The following is a 27,270-nucleotide window of genomic DNA, read 5'->3' on the forward strand; positions in this document are numbered from 1 at the left end:
GGGATACCATCTGCTTTCAGTTCCTAAGATTTGTGCCCTTCGCCTCTCGATTGAGTTTGATGTGGATTCCTTTCAGATTCTTGATCATGGCTCGAGATAGGTCCTTGGTTTAGGTTATGAGGAGAATGGAGTCTACAAGTTGCGGTCTTCTTTTGCCTTGACTTCTCTTTTTCTTACCTCTTAGACATAGTCTAAGCTTTGGCATGCTCGGTTTGGCCACCTCAACTAAGGGACAACTTGTTCGAGATTTGCTAGATATTGTGGTGAGCTAGCTATAAGTAATGCCGCACAAGTACTTGGTGGTATTTGGTGCGAGTTGTTGGCCTAGGTCATTCATTTGGCTATAAGTGCCAGTTAGTGATGCTAAAGAAGTGGCGTTTAATGGTACCTACCGCCAATCTGACGGTCAAAGATGACATAGAAGCACTCGGGAATGGAAGTCGCCTAACCAATTTAATTATTAGTCAGTCAGATTATTTTTCAAGGCATCAAAATGTGTGTGTTGTTTGTGTTGTATATTGATGATTTGATTTTGACAAGGGATCATGCATAAAAGGTCCGAGAGACCAAGACAGCTTTACATGAGGCATTCAAGATGACGGATTTGGGGCCTTCTTCATTTCTTCTTGGGTCACGAGATTTATTAATCTTCGAGGGGGATTTTCATCTCTCAGCAGCGGTACATTCAAGAGCTCTTGGTGACTTTTGCGATGGAGACTTGTCGGTCCATTACTACTCCTATGGATCCGAATTGGAAGGCCACTTCACACTCAGATTCTCCCGTGATGGATGCTTCACGTTACCGTCAGTTGATTGGATCCTTGATTTGGCTGCTCAACACTCGTGTTGATCTTTGTTTTGCTGTGGGTCTTTTGGCAGGGTTCATGATGGAATCCAAACAGGTGCATTGGTAGGCTGCCCTGAGGATTCTTTGGTATTTGAGGGGGATCTCTGACTTAGGGCTTTCTTATCCCGCAGGTACAGATGCTTCCGATCTGGTTCTTGCAGGTTGGAGTGACTCGGATTGGGCTGGCGATGTGGACCACTGACGGTCTACTACAGGCTATTGTTTTATCTTGGATATAGGTGTTATCTCTTGGAGTAGCAAGAAGCAGCCCACGGTAGCCCTTTCTTCTACTGAGGCGGAGTATCGTGCTGCGTCTTCCACCACATGTGAGGTTGTGTGGCTTCGGAGATTGTTGGAGGAGCTTGGCTGCCCCCAGACTCCTCCTACTCTTCTGCTGTGCGACAATGAGAGTTGCATTGCCTTGGTACGGAATCCAGTATTCCATGCTCGGACGAAGCACATTGAGATCCAATATCACTTGATTCGGGAGAAACTTCTGGATGGGACCATTGATGCGGAGTATTGCAAGACGGAGGATAATCTTGCCGATTTGTTTACGAAGGCGCTTCCCCAGGCTCTTCTTTGGCAGCATTCCAGATCCCTCAGTTTTTTGACCCATCTAGGATCTGAGAGGGGGTGTTAGACAGTGTCATTTCCTAGGCAGTTGTCAACAGTCAGACAGCAGGCAGGTACAGGTGCTACGTGGCATAGTAGGTACAGATGTCCTAGTTTGCTGCAGTCGGACAGATTCTGCAGTATTTTATGTGCAATGCAGCCGACCTGCTGCTGTGATTGCTATTCTTTTTGGCTATTTATAGCCAGTTGGTGGCACACTCCAGCCATTATCATTATTCAGTGATTTCAGATTCTGATCTTGAAGATCTGTTGGTTGAGACAGACTGTGCTCGGGTTGACGGAGATCGAGGTCATCAAGTCAGAGACATACACAGATATAGGGCTGAAATGGCCAAGATACCATATGCTTCAGCTGTTGGCAATTTGATGTATGCTATGGTTGCTACACATCCTGACATTGCCTTTGCAGTGGGAGTGGTTAGCACATACATGGCAAACCCTGGTAAAAAGCATTGGGAAGCAGTGAAAGGTATTATGAGATACCTCAGAGGCACAAAGGATTTGTGCATTTGCTTTGAAAAGCAGAAGGCATCCATCGTTGGCTTTACGGATGCAGACTATGTTGGTCATGCGAATTGTAGAATGTCCACTTTTGGGTATGTGTTTGCCTTAATAGGAGGAGCAGTCTCTTGGATCTCCAAGACACAAAAGTGTGTTGCATTGTCTACCAGAGAGGCAGAGTATGTGGCTGCCACTCGGGCATCAAGGAGGCTTTATGGCTTTCTTTTGGTAGGAGATCTTGGCATTATAGAGTTACCCGTTCTCCATTGTGATAGTCAAAGTGTTATCATGCTAGCACGGAATCCTGTCTTTCATGCAAAGACGAAGCACATATAGGTGAAGTATCACTTCATTAGAGATGTACTTGACAGCAAGAGCATTGAGCTTGTCAAAGTGTATGCAGATGATAATCCTGTAGATCTTCTTACGAAGGGTCTTCCAGCAGAGCGGTTTGTTGAGTTGTACCAAATGAATATGAAAACAAGTTTTTTGCATGGTGTCATTGATGAGGAGATATACATAAAATAGCGCGAGGGCTTTGTAGTTCATGGAAAAGAGCAGTTGGCGTGTAAACTAAAACGCAGCTTGTATGGGCTGAAGCAAGCACTATGGCAGCGGTACAAAAAGTTTGATCCTTTTATACTCTCTTATGGGTTTACACACAGCTATCCAAATCATTGTTTGTACATGAAAAAGGATACAGATGGCAACCCCATCATACTTGTTTTGTATGTGGATGATATGTTGCTAGCTGGGAAAAGAAAGACTAGCTTGGATGCTCTCAAAGATCAGCTGAAATCAGCTTTCTCCATGAAAGATTTGGGGAATGCAAAGCATATATTGGGCATGAGGATTCGTAGGGATAGAACATAGAAATTACTGTTCTTATCTTAAGAAAGTACATTGAAAAGGTACTGGACAGATTTAACATGACTGAAGCTAAGCCTCTTGAGGGGCTCTTACCTCCATACCTTAGGATTAGTAAAGCCAATAGCCCAAAAGATGACATGGAAGCCAATGCTATGAAGGGAGCCCCTAATGTATCAGCTTGTGGCTCTCTTATGTATGCTATGGTCGCTACTCGTCCAGACATTGCTCATGCAATGGGAGTTGTCAGCAAGTTTATGTCAAATCTTGGCAAACCACATTGGGAGGCTATCAAGTGTATTCTTAGATATCTAAAGGGTACACAAAGAAAGTGTATTAACTATGGGCAGGGTGCACTTAGTCTACAGGGTTATTGTGATGCAGACATGGCAGGTGACTTGGATACTCGCAGGTCCACTAGCGGGTATGTCTTTACAATTACTGGCGGGGCCGTCTCTTGGTGCTCCAAGTTGCAGAACATCATAGCACTGAGTACTACTGAAGCTGAATACATATCAGCTATACTGAAGCTTCTAAGGAAGCTATATGGTTGAGCAGACTTGTAGAGGATCTCGGCATGTCCATGAGTACTCTAGTGTTGGGATGTGATAATCAGAGTGCTGTGTGTCTGGCTAAGAATGCCATGTATCATTCATGCACAAAGCATATAGATGTGCGATATCACTTTATCAAATAGATTATGGAAGATAGTCTAATCACAGTGACCAAGATCAAAACACAGGACAATCCTACAGATGTTCTCACTAAAAGTCTAGGCAAGGCTGAGCATGAGCATTGCATACGACTAGTGGGAGTTGGCTAAAGGTTCACTTCGGACCTTTAAGTGGAAGATTGTTGGGATGTAAAGGTCCTTTATTCACCTCCGTGTATTTTACACGTGTATTATTATGTTGTACATGTGAATGCATCCTTACAGGCCCCAAGTATAAATACATTTTATTCTTTGTGTACCAACACATTGTGGGTTCACCCAAATCAGCTCGTACTCTTTGTCACTCTCACTCCCACTTACTTGCACACTTCCCTTGTTGCAAATCTTCACGCTTCCGCTAGCCGCGCACTCAACATATCAGAGATTGAATCTTTCATGAAAAATGGTGCTTGGGATTTGGTGCATTTGCCTAAAGCGTAGAAAGTGCTACCATGCAAATGGGTTTATAAAATGAAAGTCACTTTTAGTTCTTTGTCAAAGTACAAGGCACGACTAGTTGCTAAAGGATAAAAGTAAAAATATGGAATTGATTTTGATGAAATCTTTTCTCCTGTAGTCAAAATGACTACTTTGCAAACCATTTTGGGCTTGGTTGCATTTGAAGATATAGAACTCATACATATGGATGTCAAGACAGCCTTTTTACATGGTCATCTACATGAGGAGATCTATATGTAGCAGCCTGAGGGTTTTGTTGCAAAGGGAAAAGAGCACATGGTATGTAAACTCAACCAGAGTTTGTATGGGTTGAAATAGGCACAAAATGAATGGTATCATAAATTTGATATATTTATGCAATCTCAAGGATTCCATCACTCTCAGGTTGATCATTGCTTATACACCAAGAAGGCAATAGATGGCAGCCTTATTTTCTTGGTTTCGTATGTGGATGACGTGCTAATTGCAGTCAGGGATGCTCATGCCTTGGACTCCTTGCTATAGGGCTTATATAGTAGCTTTGATATGAAGGAACTTGGTGAGGCCAATCATATTCTTGGCATGCGTATACTCAAGGATAGATCGAAGGGTCTTCTCTATCTGTCACAGCAAGAGTATGTTACGAAGGTTTTGTAGTGTTTCAATATGGAGGGGGGAAAAGCCATTTGGTGTACAATTGCCTCCATATGTGAAACTTAGTGCAGATGACAGCCCTACATCTGATGATGAAAAGGCTGAGATGGCCAAGATTCCTTATGCTTCAGTTGTTGGTAGCTTGATGTATGCTATGGTTGCTACACGTCCTGACATTGCATTTGCAGTGGGAGCGGTTAGTTGGTACATGCCATATCTTGGCAAAAAGCATTGGGAAGCAGTGAAGGGTATCATGAGATACCTTAAGGGCACAAAGGATTTGTGTATTTGCTTTGGTAAGAAAAAGTCATTTGTTGTTGGCTTCACGGATGCAAACTATGATGGCCATCCTTTGACTGTAGAAAGTCTACTTCAGGATATATGTTTACATTCACAAGGGGAGCAGTCTCTTTGATATCCACGTTGTAAAAGTATGTTGCATTGTCTACTACAGAGGCAAAGATGTGACTGACACTGAGGCATGCAAAGAGGTTTTATGGCTTTCACGTTTGGTGAGAGAGCTTGGTATTATAGAGGTTCCTATCCTCCATTGTGACAGTCAAAGTGCTATCATGCTAGCACAGAATCTTGTCTTTCATACAAAGACACTTGCCAAGGTACATACAAATGATAACCCTGTAGATCTTCTTGTTAGCAGAGTATTTGTCAGCTCATGTGTGAGTCTGAGCTTGATCTGGGCTGGGCATTTTTATTAGGTATTTTAGGTATTTTTCTAGTGTGGCATTTTATGCCAGTGGGGCATTTTTATGCACTAGTCGGCCAGCTTTAATGCTGTTCGACCAGCATTATTGCTCCCCACTTTTTCAGCCTATTTATACTCAGTGGCTCCTCCTCAATCAGTCACTTCATCTTCACCATCTGCAGACTCTGTGGAGAGAGGAGCCAGTGCCAGTGCCCACGCAGCCAGTGACTCACTGTTGTATGCGACTGTCTCGTGTTCGGATATATGGATTCCATTTCCCGTGCATACATCTGAGTTCTCATCTGTATCGTGTTCTTTCTTTTCTCTTTTTGTCTTGTGTTTTAGCAGTTTATTTCAGCACATGTTTATGCTTTCACCGCTGCTCCACTTCTGACATGGTATCAGTTTTCAGGATTTGTGTTTCTGCTGTGTTTTCTTGCTGATTTCAGGACTGTTTTGTACCCCTGCTGATCAGACGACTGCTGTCGCAGCCAGGCGACCTGTTTTGGGGCTGTTTTCAGCCTGCGTTTTTTGCAGTTTTGCCATCGCCTGCTGCCTCCGCACCCTCTGCTGCCTACGCACTCTCTGCTGCCTGCGTTTTTCATCTGCAGCTTCTGGCGACAGTTTTCTACCTGTTTTTCTCCAGTTTACAGCCTGCGTTTTGCTGATTCAGCATCTCTCGTGGCTGGGTGACTGTTACTTCAGGCCGTTTTCTCTGTTTTTGGCAGTTTTTGACTGATTTTTTGACTTTCTGCAGCAGATTTTGTCTTCTATTGATCAGATTTTGGGTTCTATTGCATGTGAACTCTCATTTTCTGCAGTCTGTGCTTGTGTTTTGGCTGTGTTTCCTCTCTAAATTCCATCTCTTCTCTACTTCTCTTCTTATCCTCTCCATATGGCTCCTCCGTGCACTTCCACTGATGATAAGTTACATGGACCTGATTATCTCACATGGAGTGCTGTCATGAAAGCTTGGTTTGTGCAGAAGCGGCTATGGTACATCGTCTGTGGAGCTATTGCGCGACCTCTCCGTTCTTTTCCTCTTCCTGAAGACTTTGATGAGGACAACCATGAGGAAGCGGTGCTCACATGGGACTCCGACGATGCCCGTGCTTACTCGGCGTTGCTTCGGTGTATTTCTAAAGCGGTCTTACCGGCGGTTACCTCCTGTAGGACATCTCCTGAAGTATGGCAGAAGCTGCAGCAGATGTACGAGGCACCTTCCACCATGCGGGCCGTCACACTTTATGGCCAGCTCCAGCAGATGAAGTTTGAGCTGAAAGATACTATTCAGTCTTTTCTTCTTCGTGTTACGCAGGTACAGGACCAGCTTCGGCACATGCAATCTGCTCTTCCCGAGGTGCATCTTGTCGGGACGGTCCTCTACAAGCTCCCCCCGGAGTTTGATGGAGTGGCCAATGCTTTGCGGGCGCAGACATCATCGACTCCTGTCAGTTTTACACATATGACCTCGATGCTTCTTGAGCATGAGGCATCCTTGAGATTACAGGGGCAGCTTCCGGCACATTATGGAGGTGAGGCTTATGTAGCTTCAGAGAGGGGTGACGGGAAGAAGTCGAAGGCCCAGTGTTACCACTGTGGCAAGAAGGGACATTTGCGGAAGGACTGCAAGAAGTTAGCGGCTTCCAGGAAGAAGGAGCAGAAGACGAAGCGGGATGCTGACTCTACCGATGAGTCCTCTCCTTCATCAGACTCCGACTCCGATCCTCCGACCAAGGTGAAGTCCAAGGGGCGGAAGGGATCCTCTTCTTCAGATCGCGGGAAGGGCTTGGTGGCCCCTTCCTCGGCTGCTTTCTAGTGGTGGTGATGAGGTCATCCCTCACGACTCTCTTGTGCCAAAGAGGGAGTGTGAGCGGGTGTTCAGATGGGGCAGCCGCGCCTCATCTATACTTTTATACAGGTGCACAAGTTCCAGAGAGGGACGTCCCTGACGCATCGACTTCAATCTGGCGGAATCAAATCCTGGAGCTGGGATTGACATCCAGGTTCATGTTGAGCTGGTTATCTGACAAAGAGCGGGAGGCTTTCGTCTGGAGCTCACATGAGGGGACACTTTGGCGGTCTGGCCAAAGGCGGGGACTCCATGGTCACATATGTTCAGAGGCATTTTTGACAGGATGGTCTTGTATGCTACTGCGAGACATTGGTGATGGACACAGAGACATGCTATGATCTTCTCTATTTTCCGGTGTTTGGTACGATCGACATTGACATCAGGTTCTCTTTGAGGCACCTTGGTGGTGGCTTGATCACCCATTGCTTGGGTATCCATGGTTCTACTTGGTGGTTCTATGTTGTATAGTTTCTGATCCCTTTTCATTGTACTATTGTATTGTATCAGATCACTCATGATCTGAGAGAGGGTGTTAGCAGAGTATTTGTCAGCTCATGTGTGAGTCTGAGCTTGATCTGGGCTGGGCATTTTTATTAGGTATTTTAGGTATTTTTCTAGTGTGGCATTTTATGCCAGTGGGGCATTTTTATGCACTAGTCGGCCAGCTTTAATGCTGTCCGACCAGCATTATTGCTCCCCACTTTTTCAGCCTATTTATACTCAGTGGCTCCTCCTCAGTCAGTCACTTCATCTTCACCATCTGCAGACTCTGTGGAGAGAGGAGCCAGTGCCAGTGCCCACGCAGCCAGTGACTCACTGTTGTATGCGACTGTCTCGTGTTCAGATATATGGATTCCATTTCCCGTGCATACATCTGAGTTCTCATCTGTATCGTGTTCTTTCTTTTCTCTTTTTGTCTTGTGTTTCAGCAGTTTATTTCAGCACATGTTTATGCTTTCACCGCTGCTCCACTTCTGACACTTCTTATGAAGGGTGTTCTAGCAGAGCGGTTTGCTCATTGTCGCTAGATGATGGGGGTTGGATAGTACATGTGTATTTCAGCTTTGTACATACATAGACTTAGCTGATTCTTTCCCCTACCTTCAGGCACGTTGCCTTTAGGTGGGAGGTTGTTGGGAATAAAGGTTCACCGTGCCTTTTACCATGTTTGGGTGTGCACGCACCCTTACACTTGTACTTTATATATATGATCAAAACCTAAAGTTGTACATCTTGTCATTGTACCAAAAACTTTGAGCATCATGCTCTCACTCTTTTATGCTCACTCTCTCTACTCTTGAACTTTGCACTAAACCTGATCTACACTCTTATCTTGATCCTTGCACATCTACCATCACATTTCTCCCTCGTCACCATATCCCAGGAAAATGCATTTATAGGACTTTGGGTCTGATTTGCTGCGTCGTTCTTTGTGTATGTGCACAAGCGCTTTGCAACCAAAAACTCTCAAGTGTGTATACGAAGGTGGCTTGCTTGACCACACACTTCTTGAGGAACTCTTTCCCCCCAAAGACCTGTCTGGGGATTGATTTATGAAGTGTACGACTATCATAATAACCTTTGCTCAAAATCCATGAGGTAATGCAATATGAGATGGCATGGTATAGAGATTTTCCAGAATAGTCCTATTCATATGCTTTGCAATACCATTTTGGGGCAGATTATAGGAAGCAGTGAGCTCCTTTTTATCCCTTTGTTGTCACAAAAGGCCTGAAAGGCTTTGGACACATATTTCCCACCATTGTGAGAGGGAAGATACTTTAATGTCTTGCTGGTTATATTTTCAGCGCCAGGAATTTTTTAAACTTATCCAAAGTCTTGTCTTTACGATGGATCAAATAAACCCATACTTTGCGTGTGGCATCATCAAGTGTGATAAAATATTTCTTTTCCCTTATGGTCAAAAGTTCCAAAAATTCTCTGCTTAAACTGCTCAAATGACATCAAACATAACTCTTGAATGGATTGCACAAGCTAAATTTGCCAAAATTCCACAAATTTTACGAAAGCCCTAAGTTTGTCCGGGGTCCTATGTGCTCAATTGGCATAGAAAATACATTGCAAGTATATACCAAGACCAAATTTGACCCGCATTTTGCAAATTTTGCAGAAGCCCCAAATTATACGGGGTCGAATGTGTCGAAATTCCAAGAATTGTACTTGTGCATGTACGTGAAAAGCCCCAATTTTTGAGACCCAAGAGTGTGCAAGAATCCACAAATTTTACTCTATCAAGTAAACTCTTCATGCATATGCCAAAATCCCCAAATTTCGGAAGTAGATGTGTGTCAAATCTTTGACATTCGTGGAGCTGTGCTTGCACCATGATAGCTCGTAGAGCACCAAGAAAAAAAAGAAATTCATTGGAAAAAAATGGCCTATTGGCAGGTTGGGCAGCATGCTGTCTGTGCTGACCTGTCAACGGGATAGCCTGCGCTGTCGCTTGGACCTGCGTCGCCTGCTTGCCTGTCGACTACCACTTGCGTCGCCTCGACCTACGTGTTGACTGCCTGCGTCACCTGCCTATGTTGTTGCCCCCTTGTCCACTGCCTCTGTTGTTGCCCCTTTCACTGACGTGACCTGTGTCGCCCATTGGCGTGGCCTCTCCTATCGATTGCATCCTGCTCCTGACTGCGACTTGCAACTTGTGTGGCGTTATTATTCTTGTATAGAACTCGAGAGGTGAGCAATCTTCAGCTCTGATACTAGTTTGTGGTAGTTGACATGCAACTTGTGTGGCGTTATTATTCTTGTATAGAACTCGAGAGGTGAGCAATCTTCAGCTCTGATACTAGTTTGTGGTAGTTGACATGCAATGGAGGTTCAATGTTAGGCAATGGCAATTGTGGAGAGAGAGAGTGTGAGTAGCAGTATGGAGTGTGATGCACGATGTGTGGGTACAAAAAGGTGTACCACACTTAGATTTTTGTGATAGTTATATGTAAGGTAATAAAGTATAAGTGCTAAGGGTGTGTTCACACTCAAGCACATATAAAAGGCACAGTGGCCCTTTATTCCCAACAAAGGTAATGAGCTAGAGCATGTGTCGTACTCTGAACGGATTTTGAAACGCAACAAGGCAGTCTTTGAGGGTTGAACACTAGCAAACGTAGATTTGGAAGCTGGATCTGCTTGGGTAGTGAGGGGAGAGAGAGACTCAAATTGTAGGTATCTGAGGAGACGGAAAAATTGGGCAATTGAAGAGGAGTGCGAACACAAGTAGTAGGATGAAGTGCGATTGTGCTGAATAGCTCCAAGAGGAGAGAGAAGGTCAAACGCAAGCTTTGCAGTAGCTGATGACTACATCTCCTAGTTGAAGGTGATTGCTCTTGGTTGAAGGCGATTGCTCTTGATGGCCCAAATGATGCAAACACAACATAGATGATGACACTAGACAGTTGGGAAAGATGCCTTGCAACAAACGCAATGTGGAAGGTGAGTGGATTAGCAACAGATGACAGGTGGATGAAGGAGATGGAGACTGGAAAGAGGCACCTGATGGATGCAATCAGCAAGGGGCAGCTTGAACTAAGATGTCCTCCGCGAACAGGGTATGGGCAGCAAAGCTACAACACCTAAAACTTGCAAAAACAAGATCGAGTTTGAATGGAGGGCATCTTGCCTATTTATAGAAAGTTTTGGGACCTTGTACTGCACACTGTTTTAAAACTCTATTGAACGGCACACCATTTTGGGTTTTGATTAATTAAGCATTTTTGGGGCTGTTCAAGTGGCTACTTCAGCATGTAATGCTTATGTTAGCTCAACAATGAGGTGTATCCCTAAGGATAAGTAGCCTATGGGCTCAATTTGAATAGCCCAAGGAGCTAAGAATGATGTAACTAGTAGGCTAGCCTAAGGATATACTAGCCTAGTGTAACCTAAGTGACCTAGAAGGTGCTAGATTGGGGCAATGACCACCATTGTGCATGTCCCTTAGTAGGTCTTTGTGAAGGGGAATTGTGATGAGGGGGAGAAGTTCATTGGATTGTGGCTGCATCATAAGCCCCTAAAAGGTTGGCTTTACAAGTTTGTGGTGTGAAGTCCAATGTGGCTAGTGCGCAAGACTGGTTAGCTATACCTTGAGGTCCCCCTTTTGGTATTTTTGCAGATTATTGATGAATGTTTTAAATTCATTGTAAATGATTAAATTTCTAGGGATTTCTCATGACACAATTGATCCATAGGTGCTTAATGACTTTGTCACCTTCAATGCTGGTTGGACTCTTCGGAAACCTATGTGAACACTTCAGCTTGCCAAATCCTAGAAATGACAGAAAACATTAAAGCCCAAATTCATAGAGCATTTGCTTCGATAACTCTTTGCGTAGTCCTCGTGCAATCCCACACTATCTCTCTCACGAATAGAGGGCTTGTCTAGAAAGTACACTAGGCTCAAGGTCTCAGAGGAGAAGGGAGGTTCTCAGCCTGTTGTGTTGTAATAACTTGTTTTGATGAAATTTAGATTAAAATTAGTAGCAATGTCTGCCGGTTATGTAGTCATGGAGCTGCCTTTTGGTCTCCCAAGTTGAGAGAAGAAGCAAGGCTGCTGCTCTAACTTCCACACATGTTGTACTTGCATTCTCTATAGCCAAGAGATAGAAAAACAACAATGTGATGAACAATGCCAAGTGGGGAGAAGAAGAGGTGTACTTGGCAATTCATGCCTTTCTAAATGCATTAATTTTCTGCTCAACCCATGTGTTGCATTAAATGAGAATGGGGCTGCTTGTCAAAACATAAGGGGGATTGCTTAGCATGTAATAGCTGCTCACTCGGTAAAACTTTCAATGTGACTCAATTTTAAGGTTCAAAATTCCATGTAACTGGATTCTAAGATTCAAACTTCCAATTAAATGAAAGTTTCACACTGTACCTTTTTTTTTGTGTGCCCTTGGTACTACCTTACTTGTACACTTGTCCACTGCAAGCTTGGTGTCAAATCCTTCATTGCTAGTGCAATGATTACTACGCCAAGAGCTATGGTTACTTGAGTAAGAGTTCATTTAAATAAAAAATCCAAAGGTGAAGTTTAAGCAAATCGTCAAGTTCATTTTTGCATTCTGGTGACAGTATGCCACCCTAGACTATAGGTCAGATCCAAGATGAGCTGCCCAATCACCAATAGAAGTGCCTAAATAACAACTTAATAAAGTGTCCTAAAACCCTTGATACGTACAAAACTAACATCCTCTCTCAGATCATGAGTGATGAGTACAATAAATATATCATGATAATAAGCATGCAAGCCTCTAGAAACCCACCATGTGTCATACCATAGGAGAAGGTTTGCTAGAAGCCTGTAACATCATAATACAGACAACAGTGACAAGTAAGGAGGACCATGGATATCCAAGCTGTGGGTGTTCAAGCCACTGCTAAGCTGCCTCAAAAAGACACTGATGTTGATGCTGATCATACTCCAGCCTTGACCATAGAAAGTGGAAATAGTCAAATCTTGTTGCTCGTCACGAATAGCTCCATAAGAAGCACACCATGACCATGGATTCCTTGCATTGAGCCATCCCGCTAAAGGGGTCTGGTATTTCCTGAAAGTTAACTAAGCATGGCTGATCTCTTGAGAAGTAGGTTCTCATATGATCCCTATTTCTTTTTTAGGTTTGAGTTGTTGGGCAATAGGATTTTGATCAGAGTGTGCTTTTAGGGGAGAAAGGGTGTTGGAATTACTTCCAAGAGAATTTAGTTGGCCAATGTGAGGCATCGGGTTTGAATTCTAGTCTTTTGCTTCCTGAATTGCTAACAATACGGTTGATATCTAGAGAGATGCTGGCTGTTTCCCTGCAGGCTTGGGCTTGGCTGAAACTTTGGAGGGATGCATGGTGGAGAACAGAGATGGTTATCATTTAGTCTCTCCCTGTGAATGGTCTCGTTGAGGAATTCCAAACTCCTGCATTTCACACTACATATCTAGCTGTCAGGTGGACTTCCTGTCATCAAGGCAGTGGATGATTTGGATTATGATGTCAATATTTGTTTGTAGATAATGCAATTAACTAGCTAATGCTATATCTATGTGCAAGGAGTATAGAAGGACTTTCATTTCAACACGGAATCTTGCTCTCATTGTGTCTAACTATAAAAGTGGGTGCTAAAGCTTCTGTGCTCATGACTTCAGGTCCGTGATCCTGATGCCACACACAATTGCTGGGCTTACAAGGTTGGATATTACAGTTCTTCATACTTGGTTTGAATCTCTTGAAGGTTGTAATCAAAGCTTTCATTCTTAGATTCGAAGCACATACCGTTTCAGCGATGATGGTGAGCCTGGTGGAACAGCTGGGAGGCCTATCTATTCTTCCATTGAAGCAAGTGGCCTTAATGGGGTTATGGTAGTTGTGACCAGGTTAGCTGAGATTTTGAGGTCAAATATTAGAGAATGCAAATGCAGTTTCACATTGATCGTTTCATTTAATGTTTGAATGAACAGGTATTATGGTGGCATGAATCTTGGCCATGGAGGTCTAGTAAGAGCGTATAGTGGGGTGTCACTGGATTGTCTGAGGGGAGGAAAAACTGTTATAGTCAAACCCAAGGTAACTTGATGCTACATGCACTTTTGTCTTCAGAAGAAATTTACGACTGTTGCTTTTATGAAGTGCCACCCATCTCACCTGCTGCCACTTGTAGCTTGTGGCCAATGCTTATGTATTTTTCCCTTGTGACTAGTTACCAATTTGTTTTAGCTTAACTGGTCCACCTGAATATGCAGTTGCACAATATAATCGTACAGGTTTTGCTCAAGGATATTTAAGTATTTAGTGAAGCATGCCAATTTGCAATTGAGAAAGCAAACTGGTTGAGTAGTGATTTGGATGGTCAATGGCCAATGATCCTTCTCTTATGCACAAGCCTCACTGGTTCATTTTTGCCTGCCACTGGTGCTGCTGTCTATACATGGGCTGTCTGGTGTCCTCTCCTCTGTAACTCCATCTTCTGTGTAGTGTGCTGTATCAGCTTTCTGGACAGTGCGCATGATAAAGAACACCAAGATGAACTTGCTTGTGGCAAGCTTTCTTTTTTCAGATTCTACTGTACAGTCTTGTACGGTTCTGAAAAGCTAAATGCTTTAGGCCTGACTCATGGATTTTGAGATGAAGCATGCAGTTATATGCTTAGATGCAGACTTGCTTTTTTGGTCAAGTTGTCACTTTCTTTTCCCTCCAGAGTATTACCTGTAAAAGCTTAAACCCCAACTTTTTTTTTAAGGAGCGAGGTTTCATCGACAGTGTAAAACATTTTCAAAAGATTTCTGCTAGTGTTCATCTAATCAAACCATGTTACACAAGTTAGCAAGGTATGGTCCACTATTTTGACAATCTACAGTATGCCTAATAATCTTTATCTTGCATAAGCCATCTTATTCTACAAGGATCTCTTATGTCTTTGGGTGGAATGCTAATAATGATAAAAATAGCTGCTTAATAGGCGTCTTATTCTACAAGGAGCTCCCTATGCCTTTTGAGGGCAGGATAATAATGACAATGATAGTAGTTAGTGGCAGTCGCAATAGGTGATAGTTGAGGTACAGGGGGCAGGGGTGCAAGATAGTGGAGAGAAGGGAAGAAGGGGTGGCAAGGGAAAGAAGCCACATGGCCGAGGGGGGTTGCAGGCTGAGAAGAGGGGGAGTGTCGCAGGCTGTAGGAGAAAAGGAACCTGTGGGGGCGTGGGGTTGGTGGGTTGGGGTTCCCCCCTGCAAAATCCCTAGGAGGATTCTAGGCATATATTGGGAGATGGCCTTAGAGAGGAGGTGCAGCAAAGAGTAGTCTGTCTTATTGGTATATTATTCTATATTCTGTTTTTGCTTTGTAAATATTTTGAAAATTGTCATTCTTCCTGTTGCATTTTTCTTCTGAGGGAGAGGGACTGGAGCCAGCTGTGTCTTGAGGTTAAGGCAGATACAGGCTTTTCAATGAGCAGGACTGAGTACTTGAGGACTCTCTTCTGAGCTCGTCTGCATAAATTGAATAGCAAACACCAACACCAGATAAATGAAGCAAGCAAGTCCGGCAAGGTCTGTGCTTAAGCAGGCCCCTTTCTCAAACATTGTCAAGGCAAGGCCGGCAAGCACTGCCCACATAGCCTACAAGATGAGGATGTTCTCTGAAAACAGAGCTCAATCCATCTGGCAATATTTCATTGTGACAATTTGAGCAAGTCTTCATGTTCTTCGATTATTGTATCAGATCACACTCCAGGCATTCCTGTGTTGATGCCCCTTAACCTCACATCTAATTTGCATTAACATGCTGCAGCAGCCTTGGCTGTGGTACACCAGAATTTTCTGTTTCCTCACCGCCTCTGCCTTGCTGCTTATCAGCGGAGCTCTCTTTAGTTCATGCAGACATGCTCAGGTGTTGTCAGTGAGGAGTCAATTTACAAAACTAATTCAAATAATGCTGATTGCTTCAAGCTTCATCTCTCAAGGTCTGTTAATGAATCGACTATTGTCAGATCCAGCTTTATAAACATGACAATTAGAAAAGCAACTGGTCTGGTATGAAGAGGTACAGATTTGATCTCTTGGTTGCAAAGTTCCACGTGCAAACTGTTTAACCTAATAATCTCCCTATGTGTTAGTTTTTCTAGTAGACTTCAGTTGTGATTCTTTGTATGGCTTCTAGCTCTAGTCTGTTAAGCTCTTTTCAGGTGTTTAGATTACACACTTACAGACACAGAAATGAATAAGTTAGTCCACAGAGTGTAGACAAAGAGGACACGAATAATGACTAGCTGATAAACTTGTCTGCCCTTGCTATCATTCATGGATCCTTTGCTAATCTTCTTGGTCATCCCATCAAAACCACAGGATTACTGACATGAAATAGCGTTATAATTACCTCAGAAAGCCTGCCAAAATCTGTAGGGAGGTCTAGGTATAAAACAAGGGGGTTTATTGACCAGTTGGAGATAATTATCAGGTGTGGAGCTACCTACTTCTCACTAGGAATCAGTAGTGCTTTCACACAGATATGTTGCACTGTCCTCCAAACAGCCTCATCACATTACTATTGGTCTAATACTAGTGATTTAAGTCTCACATTGAAATGGTGTTTGTAAGCATCCTGTCAATAAATGAACCTTATTTGAAATTGTTTACCAAGTTTTGTGGTCTGCTGTCTTGTAGGTGAACATGGACTTGCATTTACCTTTTGACCTGCTTGGCGTACTGTATCCATTGGTAAGACGCCATCAAATCTTGTTAACACTGATGATGATAGTTTGAATGGATCACAATGATTTACTTTTGACTTACTCGATAGTTTACATGTTTTATGTTGCTTGTTCTATAACTGTTGAAATACTGTCAGTTGATGATGTGAGTATAATCATTGGTTTGTGTTTTGTCAGTCTTTGGTTTATCTAACAATGCCCACATAATCCTTCACCTCTCCAAGGTGTCTTCAGTGCTATCATAAACATCTAAATTGCACGTGTGTGTGTCTGGATAGATTGAATCTTATCAAGTGGAAAAGCTTCGAGAAGAATGTGATGAAGATGGTGAGAATGGGATGTCTATGAAGGTTTCAGTAGAGCTGGAAAGGGCTAAATCTTTTGAGGAAGCAGTTAAGGTGGCCAGTAGCAGACGAGTTGAGATAAAATGGCAGAAAGAATAATGACAAGATAATCTACATGCCTGCACGCACGAAAAAAACGCAGAGAAATGAGTTTTCCTTTTTCTTTGTCAAAGAGATTTTGTTTACTCTTAAAATAAGGGATGAGTTATTTTTGATTCCTAGGCTTCATATCCAATCCACACACACGTGCGCGCGCATGTGCACACTCTGTATTTCTCTGTCCATGCAGCATGACAATGGCTTTCTTTTACTGCATCGAGTAACTTCAATTATTTACATAAAATGTGTATGTCTACGAAAACCATCCTTCATTAATATACTCAAAAGGGATAATCCTCAAGTATCAGAAGTAGCACATATTCCCAAATAGCAATACATGGTTGCCAAATTAGTGTTGAAATCTAGCATGCAAGTAGTGGAAAGTTATTTGAATACTGGACAGGCTGGGTGATATGTAAACGTGAGCGTTTTGAGCAACTATGAGTCAAGTTCTTACATTGTGTCTTGATAGGGTGAATAAACCAGAAGAGTGAAATGAAAAACCACCTCATCAAATGAACCACCACAAGATGGAGCTTCCGTTGTTGGAAACTTGGTGTAGAATACCATCGCCAAACATGAAGAGCCAGCAAAATGTTTTCTTAAAGAAATGGAGGGAATTGGAGGGCTTTTGTTCAAGAAATTTGGGTTGTACTTGGGGACTAGAAAGTGAATAGAGAAGTAGTCTGTCTCAACTTTTTATGCACTTGGTAAGTCGAGAAAGACAAAGAACAGTGAATCTGTGTTAGGGATACAAGCTGGCTTGCTTGGCGGCATTGCCCCAACTTGGGTGTTGGTAGAAAGCTTGTGAGGCTATGATTTTTAATGAGCAAATGGAAGCAATACGCTGTTTGTAATGATGTCATGCCCTTTGCTAACAAAAGTAAAACAAACAACCCGCTTCAGATGCAACAAATGGTATTGTTTGCACATAATGATATATTTTTTAAAGGCTACTTGAAGCTATGATATGAATTTCTGAATATAGAATATAGGCTTTATATGAGTCAAGCAGTTGGGCTATGATGCTGTTGTATATCTTGGTTTTCATAAAACCTTCGAAGAATGTGTCCTATAGTGCAACTTTTTTGGCCCCTCATTGTCAGTGTATTATTATGGCAAAAATTCAGGGGGGTGCTTGTAAAACAGGACATCACACTTCACACTTATACTCGTGTGCACCTGAAAAGGATTGAACACATTTTTAAGGATGAATTGACAAAAGTTGGAATATGCTACCAATTGGTGGAGTGGAACATAAATGGGACTTATGCAACTACGGAGAGGAATGTTGCGCTCGAGATGCATCATTGTTGAGGATAGAAGGGGTCTTAGGAGAGGGTACCGGTTGGTGCTTATCAAACTTGGACTGTCGTGCTTGGCCTAGAGCCAAAATTGCTTGGAGTGGATATTGCCAATGTGTATGCTTTCAGTTTAGCATTTAGAGGAATGATGATCATGGTTGCCATGTGTAATCAAGTCTAAGCACCACCACTACAGAGTAAATGTTAGCTATGATTTGTTTCACCTTTATTTTACAATGAGCATCATGCATTATTACCTATCTAGAGCTATGTGAGCTCTAACTATATTTTCATGAAGGTTTTGTAGCATATTATTTTATACGCTAAATTTTTGCATGCAGGATGACATCCTTATCTCTAGCAGTGGTTCACATTCTTCGCCATGGACAGACAGATTGAGATCAGGAGAATCTTCTCAAAGCAATGTAGATAGTGGTATGCAGGTATCACGAAAAGGAAAAGAGAAGGTAGGTCATCCCATGTTTGATGTGAATGCAAGTCACTCTTATGTGGATGGTGAATCCAGTGGCTTAGAACAGAGCATTGATGATGAGTTGGGTATTCTTTCTATTTTTACACCTGGAGTAAGGAAGAAGTGCTGCAGTCACTTGGAGCAGCAAGAAACAGCCTACAGTTGTCTTGTCGAGCACAGAGGCTGAGTACAGGGGCGCAGCAATGGTTGCATGTGAGGTAGCTTGGTTGCATAAGCTACTTTATAATATGCATCAGTCTACAGATGGGCCAGTTGTCATTTATTATGACAACATGAGTAATATATACTTGGCAAATAATCCAATCTATCATGCTAGAACAAAGCACATTGAGGTGCATTATCACTATGTGCGGGAGAGGGTTTTACTAGGTCTTATTGATCTAGTTTATGCCAGCACAGAGGATTAGGTAGCTAACATATTCACGAAGGCATTGGGCGCAGAGAAGCTGCGCAAGTTCAGAGACCTGCTTGGTGTACAGGAATTGGGATTGAGCTCGAGGGGGAGTGTTGAGATATCGAGCTCCACTCATGATATGCCAGGGTGACCGTTGTGCATTTATGTCACCGACTTGTCAGTTGGATGCGGTTGGTATACCGCCTATGAATAATAGCTAGATGACAGCTATCCTTATCGGGATCTATGTAGGACATTGCAATATTGTTATGCACATCTCTCTAAGATTCTTATCTCTACCTCCTCTTTACATGCATTAAATACTTCTTGTAGACCACTCTCTAAAATTTCTATTAACCAATTGTGGTGTTTTTACTTTTAGAATTTTCATATTTGAAATGTCACTTTATTAGGGAATCATGATGCCATGTACTTTTACAAACATGCTAGCATTGATAAATAAAGGTATTCAAGTGTGAACCATAGAACTCTCTCTCTCTCCATCCCCTTGCCCTCCCTCCTTTGAAATTGACTATGAAACGCTTACATGTGAGATGTTCATTATGGGCACGAACATTCTTAAACTTCTTTTGGAATCTACGAGCAATATCGTTATGCATGTATGTCTCTAACATTCCTCTTTCTACCACTTTACATGCATACCTATCCTCACATACTTCTCATAGACCACTCTCAAAATTCCACAAATTGATCGTAGTCTTTTTGCTTTTAGAATCTTCATTTTTGAAATCCCTCTTTCTTTGGGAGCTATGATGTCATATAAATTTGCAAACATGTTAGCATTGACAAATAGAGGTATTTAAGTGTGAACCGTTGTACTCACACACACACACACACACACACCTCCCTTCTTTAGCTTCTTTGAAATCGACTTTGAAGATGCCCACATGTGAGATTTTCATTATGGGCATGCATATGAAACTTGAGAGCAATCAAGTTGTCAATGCATTGCAAGCATATGCCTAATTATTATTCTCATACAGACTTCATATTTTTCTATAGCATGTACTTATATGAATGGAAATTATTATACTTACAACACATGGATAATCATCAACATTCAACTCTTAACTTCAGTAGTTCAGCATTAACTTCAATATGTTGAGACAATCATTGAGAAGTTCAAATTTCTTTCAATAATTCTCTATGATCAAAAGTAACGTGGGCATCAACTCTATGCACACTACAGTGATGCACATCAGGTCGATGATACTGTTGGTTTGCAAGCGTTTCAAGATCGCCCACCCTACTGGACGGAAAGTGCTGCGAATGCCAAGGTTCTTGGTAGATAGAACGATGTGATACCTCAAGGGTCACTTTGAAGGGATATGCAAGATCCATGGGCTATTGCTGTGAAGGATGCAGCCAATTGGGTGGAGGACCCATCTTGGTGACACGCAAAGATCTTGGGCAGTGATGCTTGGATTGTTGTTGCCCTCCAAGCCCAGAGCCGAACATGCGGCCTGGTCCTCTGCACATCTGAGATGCCGAAGCCATTGAAGGAGGATGCTACTGTGCTAAAGGAGTATGCCCATGCTACTCCTTACGTCGCGTGTTGATCATCCCTTGCTTCCAATCTAGCCTTTACCCAGTCATGTACATGCTTGCCCTTACCATCGGTAGCTACTTTAGCGTCCAGCATGGGTCATTATGTCAGCACCCTTCTCCTGTAGCTTGTCCATTGCTTCACTCAGCCTTTCCCCTAATATGCGTACACCCTGATTGCCATTGCCTATAGAGCACATATGGCATTATGGTGAGGTGGAAGCTGCAGGTGCAAAGAGAGAGAGAGAGAGAGAGAGAGAGAGAGAGAGAGAGAGAGAGAGAGAGAGAGAGAGTTTGGGATGTGTTCTACAATTGACATATAGGATTGGTCTTAATCTTGGTTTTTCTTTCAATTCTAATGTAGTATAGAAGATTGTTCTAACATATGGGGGCTGTTATCTTATGGTGCCCCTAACACTAGAAAGGACTCTTATCTAAACATTATCCAAGAAAGGATGATTGTTGAAGTTTTTCATTCCAACCATTTTAATGGCTTGGTAATGCGCCATTACAAATCAATTAGGTGTGAGTCTATCCATCAAGGAAAAAGAGGGGAAGGTGATATTTTGATAGATCGGAATCATAAACACATCCAATTGCTAGTTATAATTTTCCATTCAATTTGAGTTAAGAGACAAGAGATGAGGTTATATATGATTGCAATGCATGCATGCTAGGGACATCTTTATTCACTTAAAAATACATTGTGGATTTGTTTATGAAGTGATAATTCAAATATACCATGAAAACCATCAAAGTGGGTTTTATCTCTTTATGGATGATAACTAAAAAGTCCTCATGCAAAATGTGGATTGTCACAAATGCAATTTTTGAAAGGATGTGGAAATATTGTATCATTGAAGGGTATGAAATTAATGCATTGTTTTTTGAGGTGGATGACGTCTTTTGTCTCCTTAGTTCCACCTCCCCCCTCTACTAATCCCATAGAGGTGGCATGGATGCTTCTTGGTTATTGGCCATATTTGTTACAATGTTTGCTATGCTAGGTGCATGTCTTTATTGTCTTTTCATACATGATTTTTATGAATTGCTTGCTAATAGAAGAGTTTCAGCCCTTGTTCTTATTCAAGAACGGTTGCCTTTTATTGGTTGGGAAGTTGCTTGCATAGTTAAGTGTCACATCCATTTTTGTTCATGGACTTGCCTTTTATGTATTGTGCATGGAATCTCCAACTAGTAATACTATCCTTTTGGGATGCATTATAAATGGATGTTGAGCATCCCTTTCCTCAAATTTTTCTTGGGAGGCATGAAATTATTGATGAGAGCTATCGCATATACAACAAATGAAATTTAGATAAGGTAGAATATGCCAATGTCACATTGTTATCTTTGATAGTCTAGTCATGATAAGGTTTCAAGCACCATGTTGATAGCTCGACTAATGTTATGTACTTTGAAAGGTCCCAACCCCCTAAACTTCACTTGCTCGTCCATTAACTCATCAGGACCCACTATGCCATGGAGGATTGGAGAAAATGAGACTACAATCACTACTGCATTCATTGCATCAACCCTTAGGCATTGCATGTCCATGAGCCCCACATTCTTGGCTATTACTAGGCATTTAAAGTTAAGGGTTTTGGACTAATGGGGCTCCTTCTCATGAAGTTGCAATGAGATGCTCTCATCATGGCATTATTTGTGAGAAGCATCATGTTACTCATAGTAATGATTAAGTGGCTAATGATATTGAGCACTCTGTAGTGATCTTGCTCCCCATGTACATACTCATATACTTTTGCATGATGTTGCCCATGGACATAAGTTTTCCCAAATGGCTGTATGCCATAAGCCTTGAATTGGTATCTCAAAGAGTAAATGTTGCACAGTAGTGCTTTGCATTCTTGGTTGGATAAGAACCTTGAGTGCTTGCTTTCATGCTTTTAGGAAGAAACCTTTACTTGAAACACATGTTCACACTCATTTTAATTCTCTCTTCATGAAACACCTAATACATAATAGTTTCATTTGTGCTATCTATATATCCTTTCATGTTTACTTTCTCACAGGAATTGATTTTGAAATCCATCTACATTGAATGTTTACATGATCCATGTAATGGGAGGCAAAAATCCATAAGAACCTCAACATGTGCATATCAAGTTCCAAAGAAAAGACAGCTTTCTAGTGTAAGAAATGTTATGCCTATGTATGAGTGGAAAATACATATACATCATTCATTTATCAAACAATTCATTGTTAGTGGAAAGAAGAATCGAAGGGCAATGCTGCATATAAACCAGTAGGTCTAAATCACAATAGGGTAACACTTCATGCTGTGCCTGAATGTTCTTGATAGGTATACTAGCATTCTTTCAAAATGGTTTGTGTGAGCAAAGAAACTCCTTTTGCTTTGATGTTCCTGATTGGTGGAGTATACATTTTGAAACATTTTGTGTGAGCAAAGAAACTTACTAAAAGTTAGCTAATCAATAACACATTTTATATATGTAGTGAAGATCCTAAATATTTATTGACACATGTTCAAAAGGTTTAAGATATTGATTTTTAAAAAGTCTACAAGTTGATTGGAAAATACAAGTGTAGGTTGCATGTATTAATCCTCAAGCAATGTGTACTTTAGACCTAAGGACTATTCTCAAAACATGTGCAATGTCATGGAACCACAACTCTCTTTTCTAGGCTTTACACCATAGAGTCCACCATTCATTGAAATCTGATTTTGGTATTGGATGCCAATTTTTCAACCCCCTTACAAACAATGTATGTGCTTATTTTGGTATGTCTATTCCTTCCATAGAAGATATAAGATATTGTTGAAAATGCTCAATGTCCCATTCTCATAAGGTGCTACTGATGATCCATGGTGCTCAAAGTTGTAAGACCCCTATTGTGAGGAGAAGCCAAGTGTGAGCCTTAGCATTGGTTGGGTCTTTATTCGTATGTTAGAAGAGATCTATGTGATCAAATGGCAAAAAGGTGACCTTTATGGGTCTAAGCTTTGGGTTACATAGAGTAGTGAAGTTGGTAGCAACTCGAGACACAGTGCATCAAGTTGTGGGGCCTGGTTAGGGTATTCTTGGGGAGGTCAATGGCCCTTCTGATAGGGGTTCATGAGTAGCACCCGCGACGATGATAAAGGGAATATCCTTAGGTCAACTAGGAAAGGTTCAAAAAATGGTAGGTTGGATAGGCCAACCTAACCACTTCTTGGGCTATAAAAGGAGACCCCACCAAGCCATCATCCATCTATCTTTAACCTAGTTAGAGTTCTTCCACCTAGCCTTAAGCTCTTATCATCTGTCTAGATTGCCATGTAAGTTTCACAGTGGAAACACACGAATGGATAGAGCCATCTTTGTATTAAAAAACTTCTCATTTTTCTCTTATTTATGTGTTCCTTTCTTAGATTTTATACGTTGCATTATGTTATTTATACGTGATATTAGAGCCTAGTTTGTTCTAAGGAGTAAAGAGTACGTGAGAGACAAGGGCTTTAATAGCAAAGAGGAGTGATGTTGATATCTGTAAGTGACTCTTATACATCAAGTAGTAGTGATGCAATATAAAAAAATCAAACACCACCGAGGATTCATCCACCAACCTTCAATGAAGGCAAGTTCATAAAAGTTTAAATTTACAAGACATTAGGAGCTCAAACATTGTATTTGTCCATCATTTAATATGCTTTAGGCACTATAAATGGAGGGCGCATCAATGCATTTCTTTTTGGGCACTTTTGGCTATCGTGGATTCCCTATTTTAGGCTTGCCTACAAAATTGTGGCCTCATTTTGCCTATATATAGGTGGCTTTCCTTCCCACTCTTATTATCCATCGTTGATTCTTTGTTATCAATAAAACCTTGTCCTTATCTCATCCCCCTACTACTATCTCGCACCCACATTAATGCATAGAGTTGCAGGTTGGGGTCAATTGTTGTAGCCTTGTACATTCAACCATTGCAATTACATTGTTCCTTCTCCCACTTGCGTTCTCTCTTTGTCTCCTTCTCTCTGTGTTCACTTTCCTTTCCATTGTGCACTCTCACAAATTCAATACATAACCATGGGAGATGGAGATTTACACAGAGGAGTAGTATGTTCACATTTTTTTATCAATAGTAGTAGATGTCACCTATGGGTGCAATTTTCTTTGCATTTGACGTCAACTGGTGATGGCTGGCTTGTTTACTGCTCACTATAGGCTGCATTTTGTAAGGATACACCATTGACATGTGTTTTGGATTAGAGGGATCATACCAGTGTTAGGCAGTCTTAGGTTGTGTTTTATGCAGTCATGACCTATTCTTGTTGCATTTTAGGTGATTGTGTTCTTCTGCTCTAGGTGGTACTTCTTGCACAAGGATAACTGTTATCAAACCTCTGTTTTACTGCATGACCAATTAGCTCACTGGGTGGCCATCTTCCCAACCAAGCTGACCATTATTGTGACCTAGTTGGCCATTATTTGGTCTAAGCAGCCATACGACTGACCTAGGTGTGGCATATTTTAGACTAGGGTAGTAGTTTATAGGTTAGACATGTGGGCAGCTTTGCTACACTTCACATTGGATAGGTTTTTTTGACTTGAGTAACATCAGATTTAGTATGAGCAACCTAAAGTAGGGTAGATTTGCATTCATTAAAAGTACTCCATTTTAGGGCACCTTGGTCCTTTATCAACCCCTAGATCGGTTGCATTTGTAGGTTGAAGACCTATTTTCTTCTACATTTACTACTCCATCTCTCTGCTCGGCATTGTGCATTTCTTTCGGTGTTAGATACTCCACATCTACCTTGCTTAAGTTAGTCTTCTTCTATACGGTGACCCAAGGGACCCCAATTACTCTAAGAACACCTTTTATTAGTTGCTTTCATTCCAATGGTGGCATCATCTTCTTTGTTTTCTTGTAGGTACTTATTGAAGGACATTTATGGCCAATGTGTATTCTTTGGGGGTCATGTGGTTTGAGATGGTTCAGATGGACCACCATCCTATCCCTCTTTCTCACATATTTTATGAGGGCTTCTAGTACCTGATAGGCATTGATGGCATCTCTTTAGTAGATGCTAGTCCTAGTCTCTCTATTTGCATCTAGCTCGTCACGAGTTGAAGCTTCCAGTCTATCTTGGGTCTTTCTTTCACGTAGGACCTCTTTTCTTCATCATCGAGCCACCATCCCTTATCGATTGGCCCCCTTGGTCCCTATTGTTTCTATGCAGCTTATGGCACCTTTGATAATTCCTTGCTTTTGTCTCATAGTTGGGCCAAAGGCTTGGCTCACCCTTCTCGACTTGAGTTTTCAGGAGAGATTTGTTCAAGGCCTCTTCATTTCCATTGGCTTTCAGTGGCCTTCCATTTTATATGATTTTCACATAGAGAGGGGGTCATGCTAATTGGTTGGCATTCTTCATCGACAAACTTCATCAGTGTTGGTACTCTTCCTACCACCCTTGGACCCATCTCTCCTTTGGCCTTCTACCACATCCAAGATCTGAAAGGAGGTGCTACTAGTCATGTGTATCTTTTTGGGTCATCTCCTACTTGTGAGCCCCAATTTGAGTTTGATGAGGATAGTAAGAGCTCCGATATTGTATTTGTTTGCCATTTTGTGTACTTTCGACACTTCAGATGGAGGGAAAATTAGTGCATTTCTTTTTGGGCACTTTTGGATGACTTGGTCTCCATATTTTGGGCTTGGCCACTTTATTACTAGTTGTGCCCCCAATTTTCCTATATATGGCAGTCCACCCTCCCACTCTTATTATCCATTTGTGATTCTTTGTGATCAGCTAGCCCTCCTCATTCTCTCATCCCTCTACTACTATCTGGCACCCACATTGACATGTAGAGTTGCATGTTGGGGCTAACCCCGTTGTAGCCTTGTATCTCGGCCATTGTAGCCACATTGTTCCTTCTCTCACTTGGGTTCTTTCTTTGTCTCCTTCTTCTCTCTTTGTTCACTTTCCTTTTCGTTCTGCACTCTCATAGATTCAACACATAACCAAGGCATCAAAGGCTTAGAACATACTAAAGAGTCAGTACAAAATGCAAAATCAAGCAAGGATCCAAAACCTACAAAATTAGTTCGCAGTAGAGGAGTTTACCAAAAGAGCACAACAAAAGCATTCATTACTTAGATAAATAATTTGTGTTGCGAGGCTAGCACTAGGATACAAAAGACTAGTGAGGAGCTATCTCAAAGGTGCCTTTGAGTTTTTCCACCAAAGTTTGATGGATTGGGAACTATTCTTAACCCTTGGGGAGATCTCAAGCTTTGATATTTGAGGAATTTTGTGCACTAGTACTAATGGAGGAGGAGTTGTGGTTTAAAACATGAGAAGAAAGCAAATGTGGAGATGTTGCATTCTCTTCTAACACAAAAGAAAAGGGTGGTTCCTCTACCAAAAGTGATGGTGACAAAAAGAAGAATCTAGAAAAATTTTCAAGGAGAGTGCTTGCACTATAAGAAGAAAGGACTTGCAATCGCAAATCATTGTGTCAAGAAGGCATATGGAAAGAATGATACCTGGAAAGTAAAGCGAAGGGGATAGCCAATACATCCTAAGCAGAGATGGAGTTATTTATGGCAACCATTGACAAAGTGTGTTCCTCTATGGAAGCATTGACTCATGGGAAATGGACAGTGGTGTCTCT

The 27,270-nt window shown here is 41.8% G+C and overlaps 1 protein-coding gene across 2 annotated transcripts in view; it reads left to right on the forward strand.

Moving 5' to 3' along the window:
* The window catches only part of LOC148033219 (uncharacterized), a 38,183-nt gene extending 21,070 nt beyond the window's left edge, over positions 1-17,113 (forward strand). The window contains exons 2-6 of one of the 2 annotated variants that reach the window (XM_087681103.1): positions 13,371-13,412; positions 13,483-13,598; positions 13,683-13,788; positions 16,380-16,433; positions 16,705-17,113. In XM_087681103.1, coding sequence (XP_087537229.1) covers positions 13,371-13,412; positions 13,483-13,598; positions 13,683-13,788; positions 16,380-16,433; positions 16,705-16,869 — 483 coding nt within the window. In that variant the 3' untranslated portion in view covers positions 16,870-17,113. The remainder of the gene's footprint in view (positions 1-13,370; positions 13,413-13,482; positions 13,599-13,682; positions 13,789-16,379; positions 16,434-16,704) is intronic. The other variant, XM_087681104.1, reaches the window with a different exon arrangement.
* The last annotated feature ends 10,157 nt before the right edge of the window (positions 17,114-27,270 follow it).

This window comes from Lygodium microphyllum, chromosome 7 (genome assembly GCF_053477565.2).
Source record: "Lygodium microphyllum isolate KBCC chromosome 7, Lygodium_microphyllum_v1.1.10, whole genome shotgun sequence".
NCBI lineage: Eukaryota > Viridiplantae > Streptophyta > Polypodiopsida > Schizaeales > Lygodiaceae > Lygodium > Lygodium microphyllum.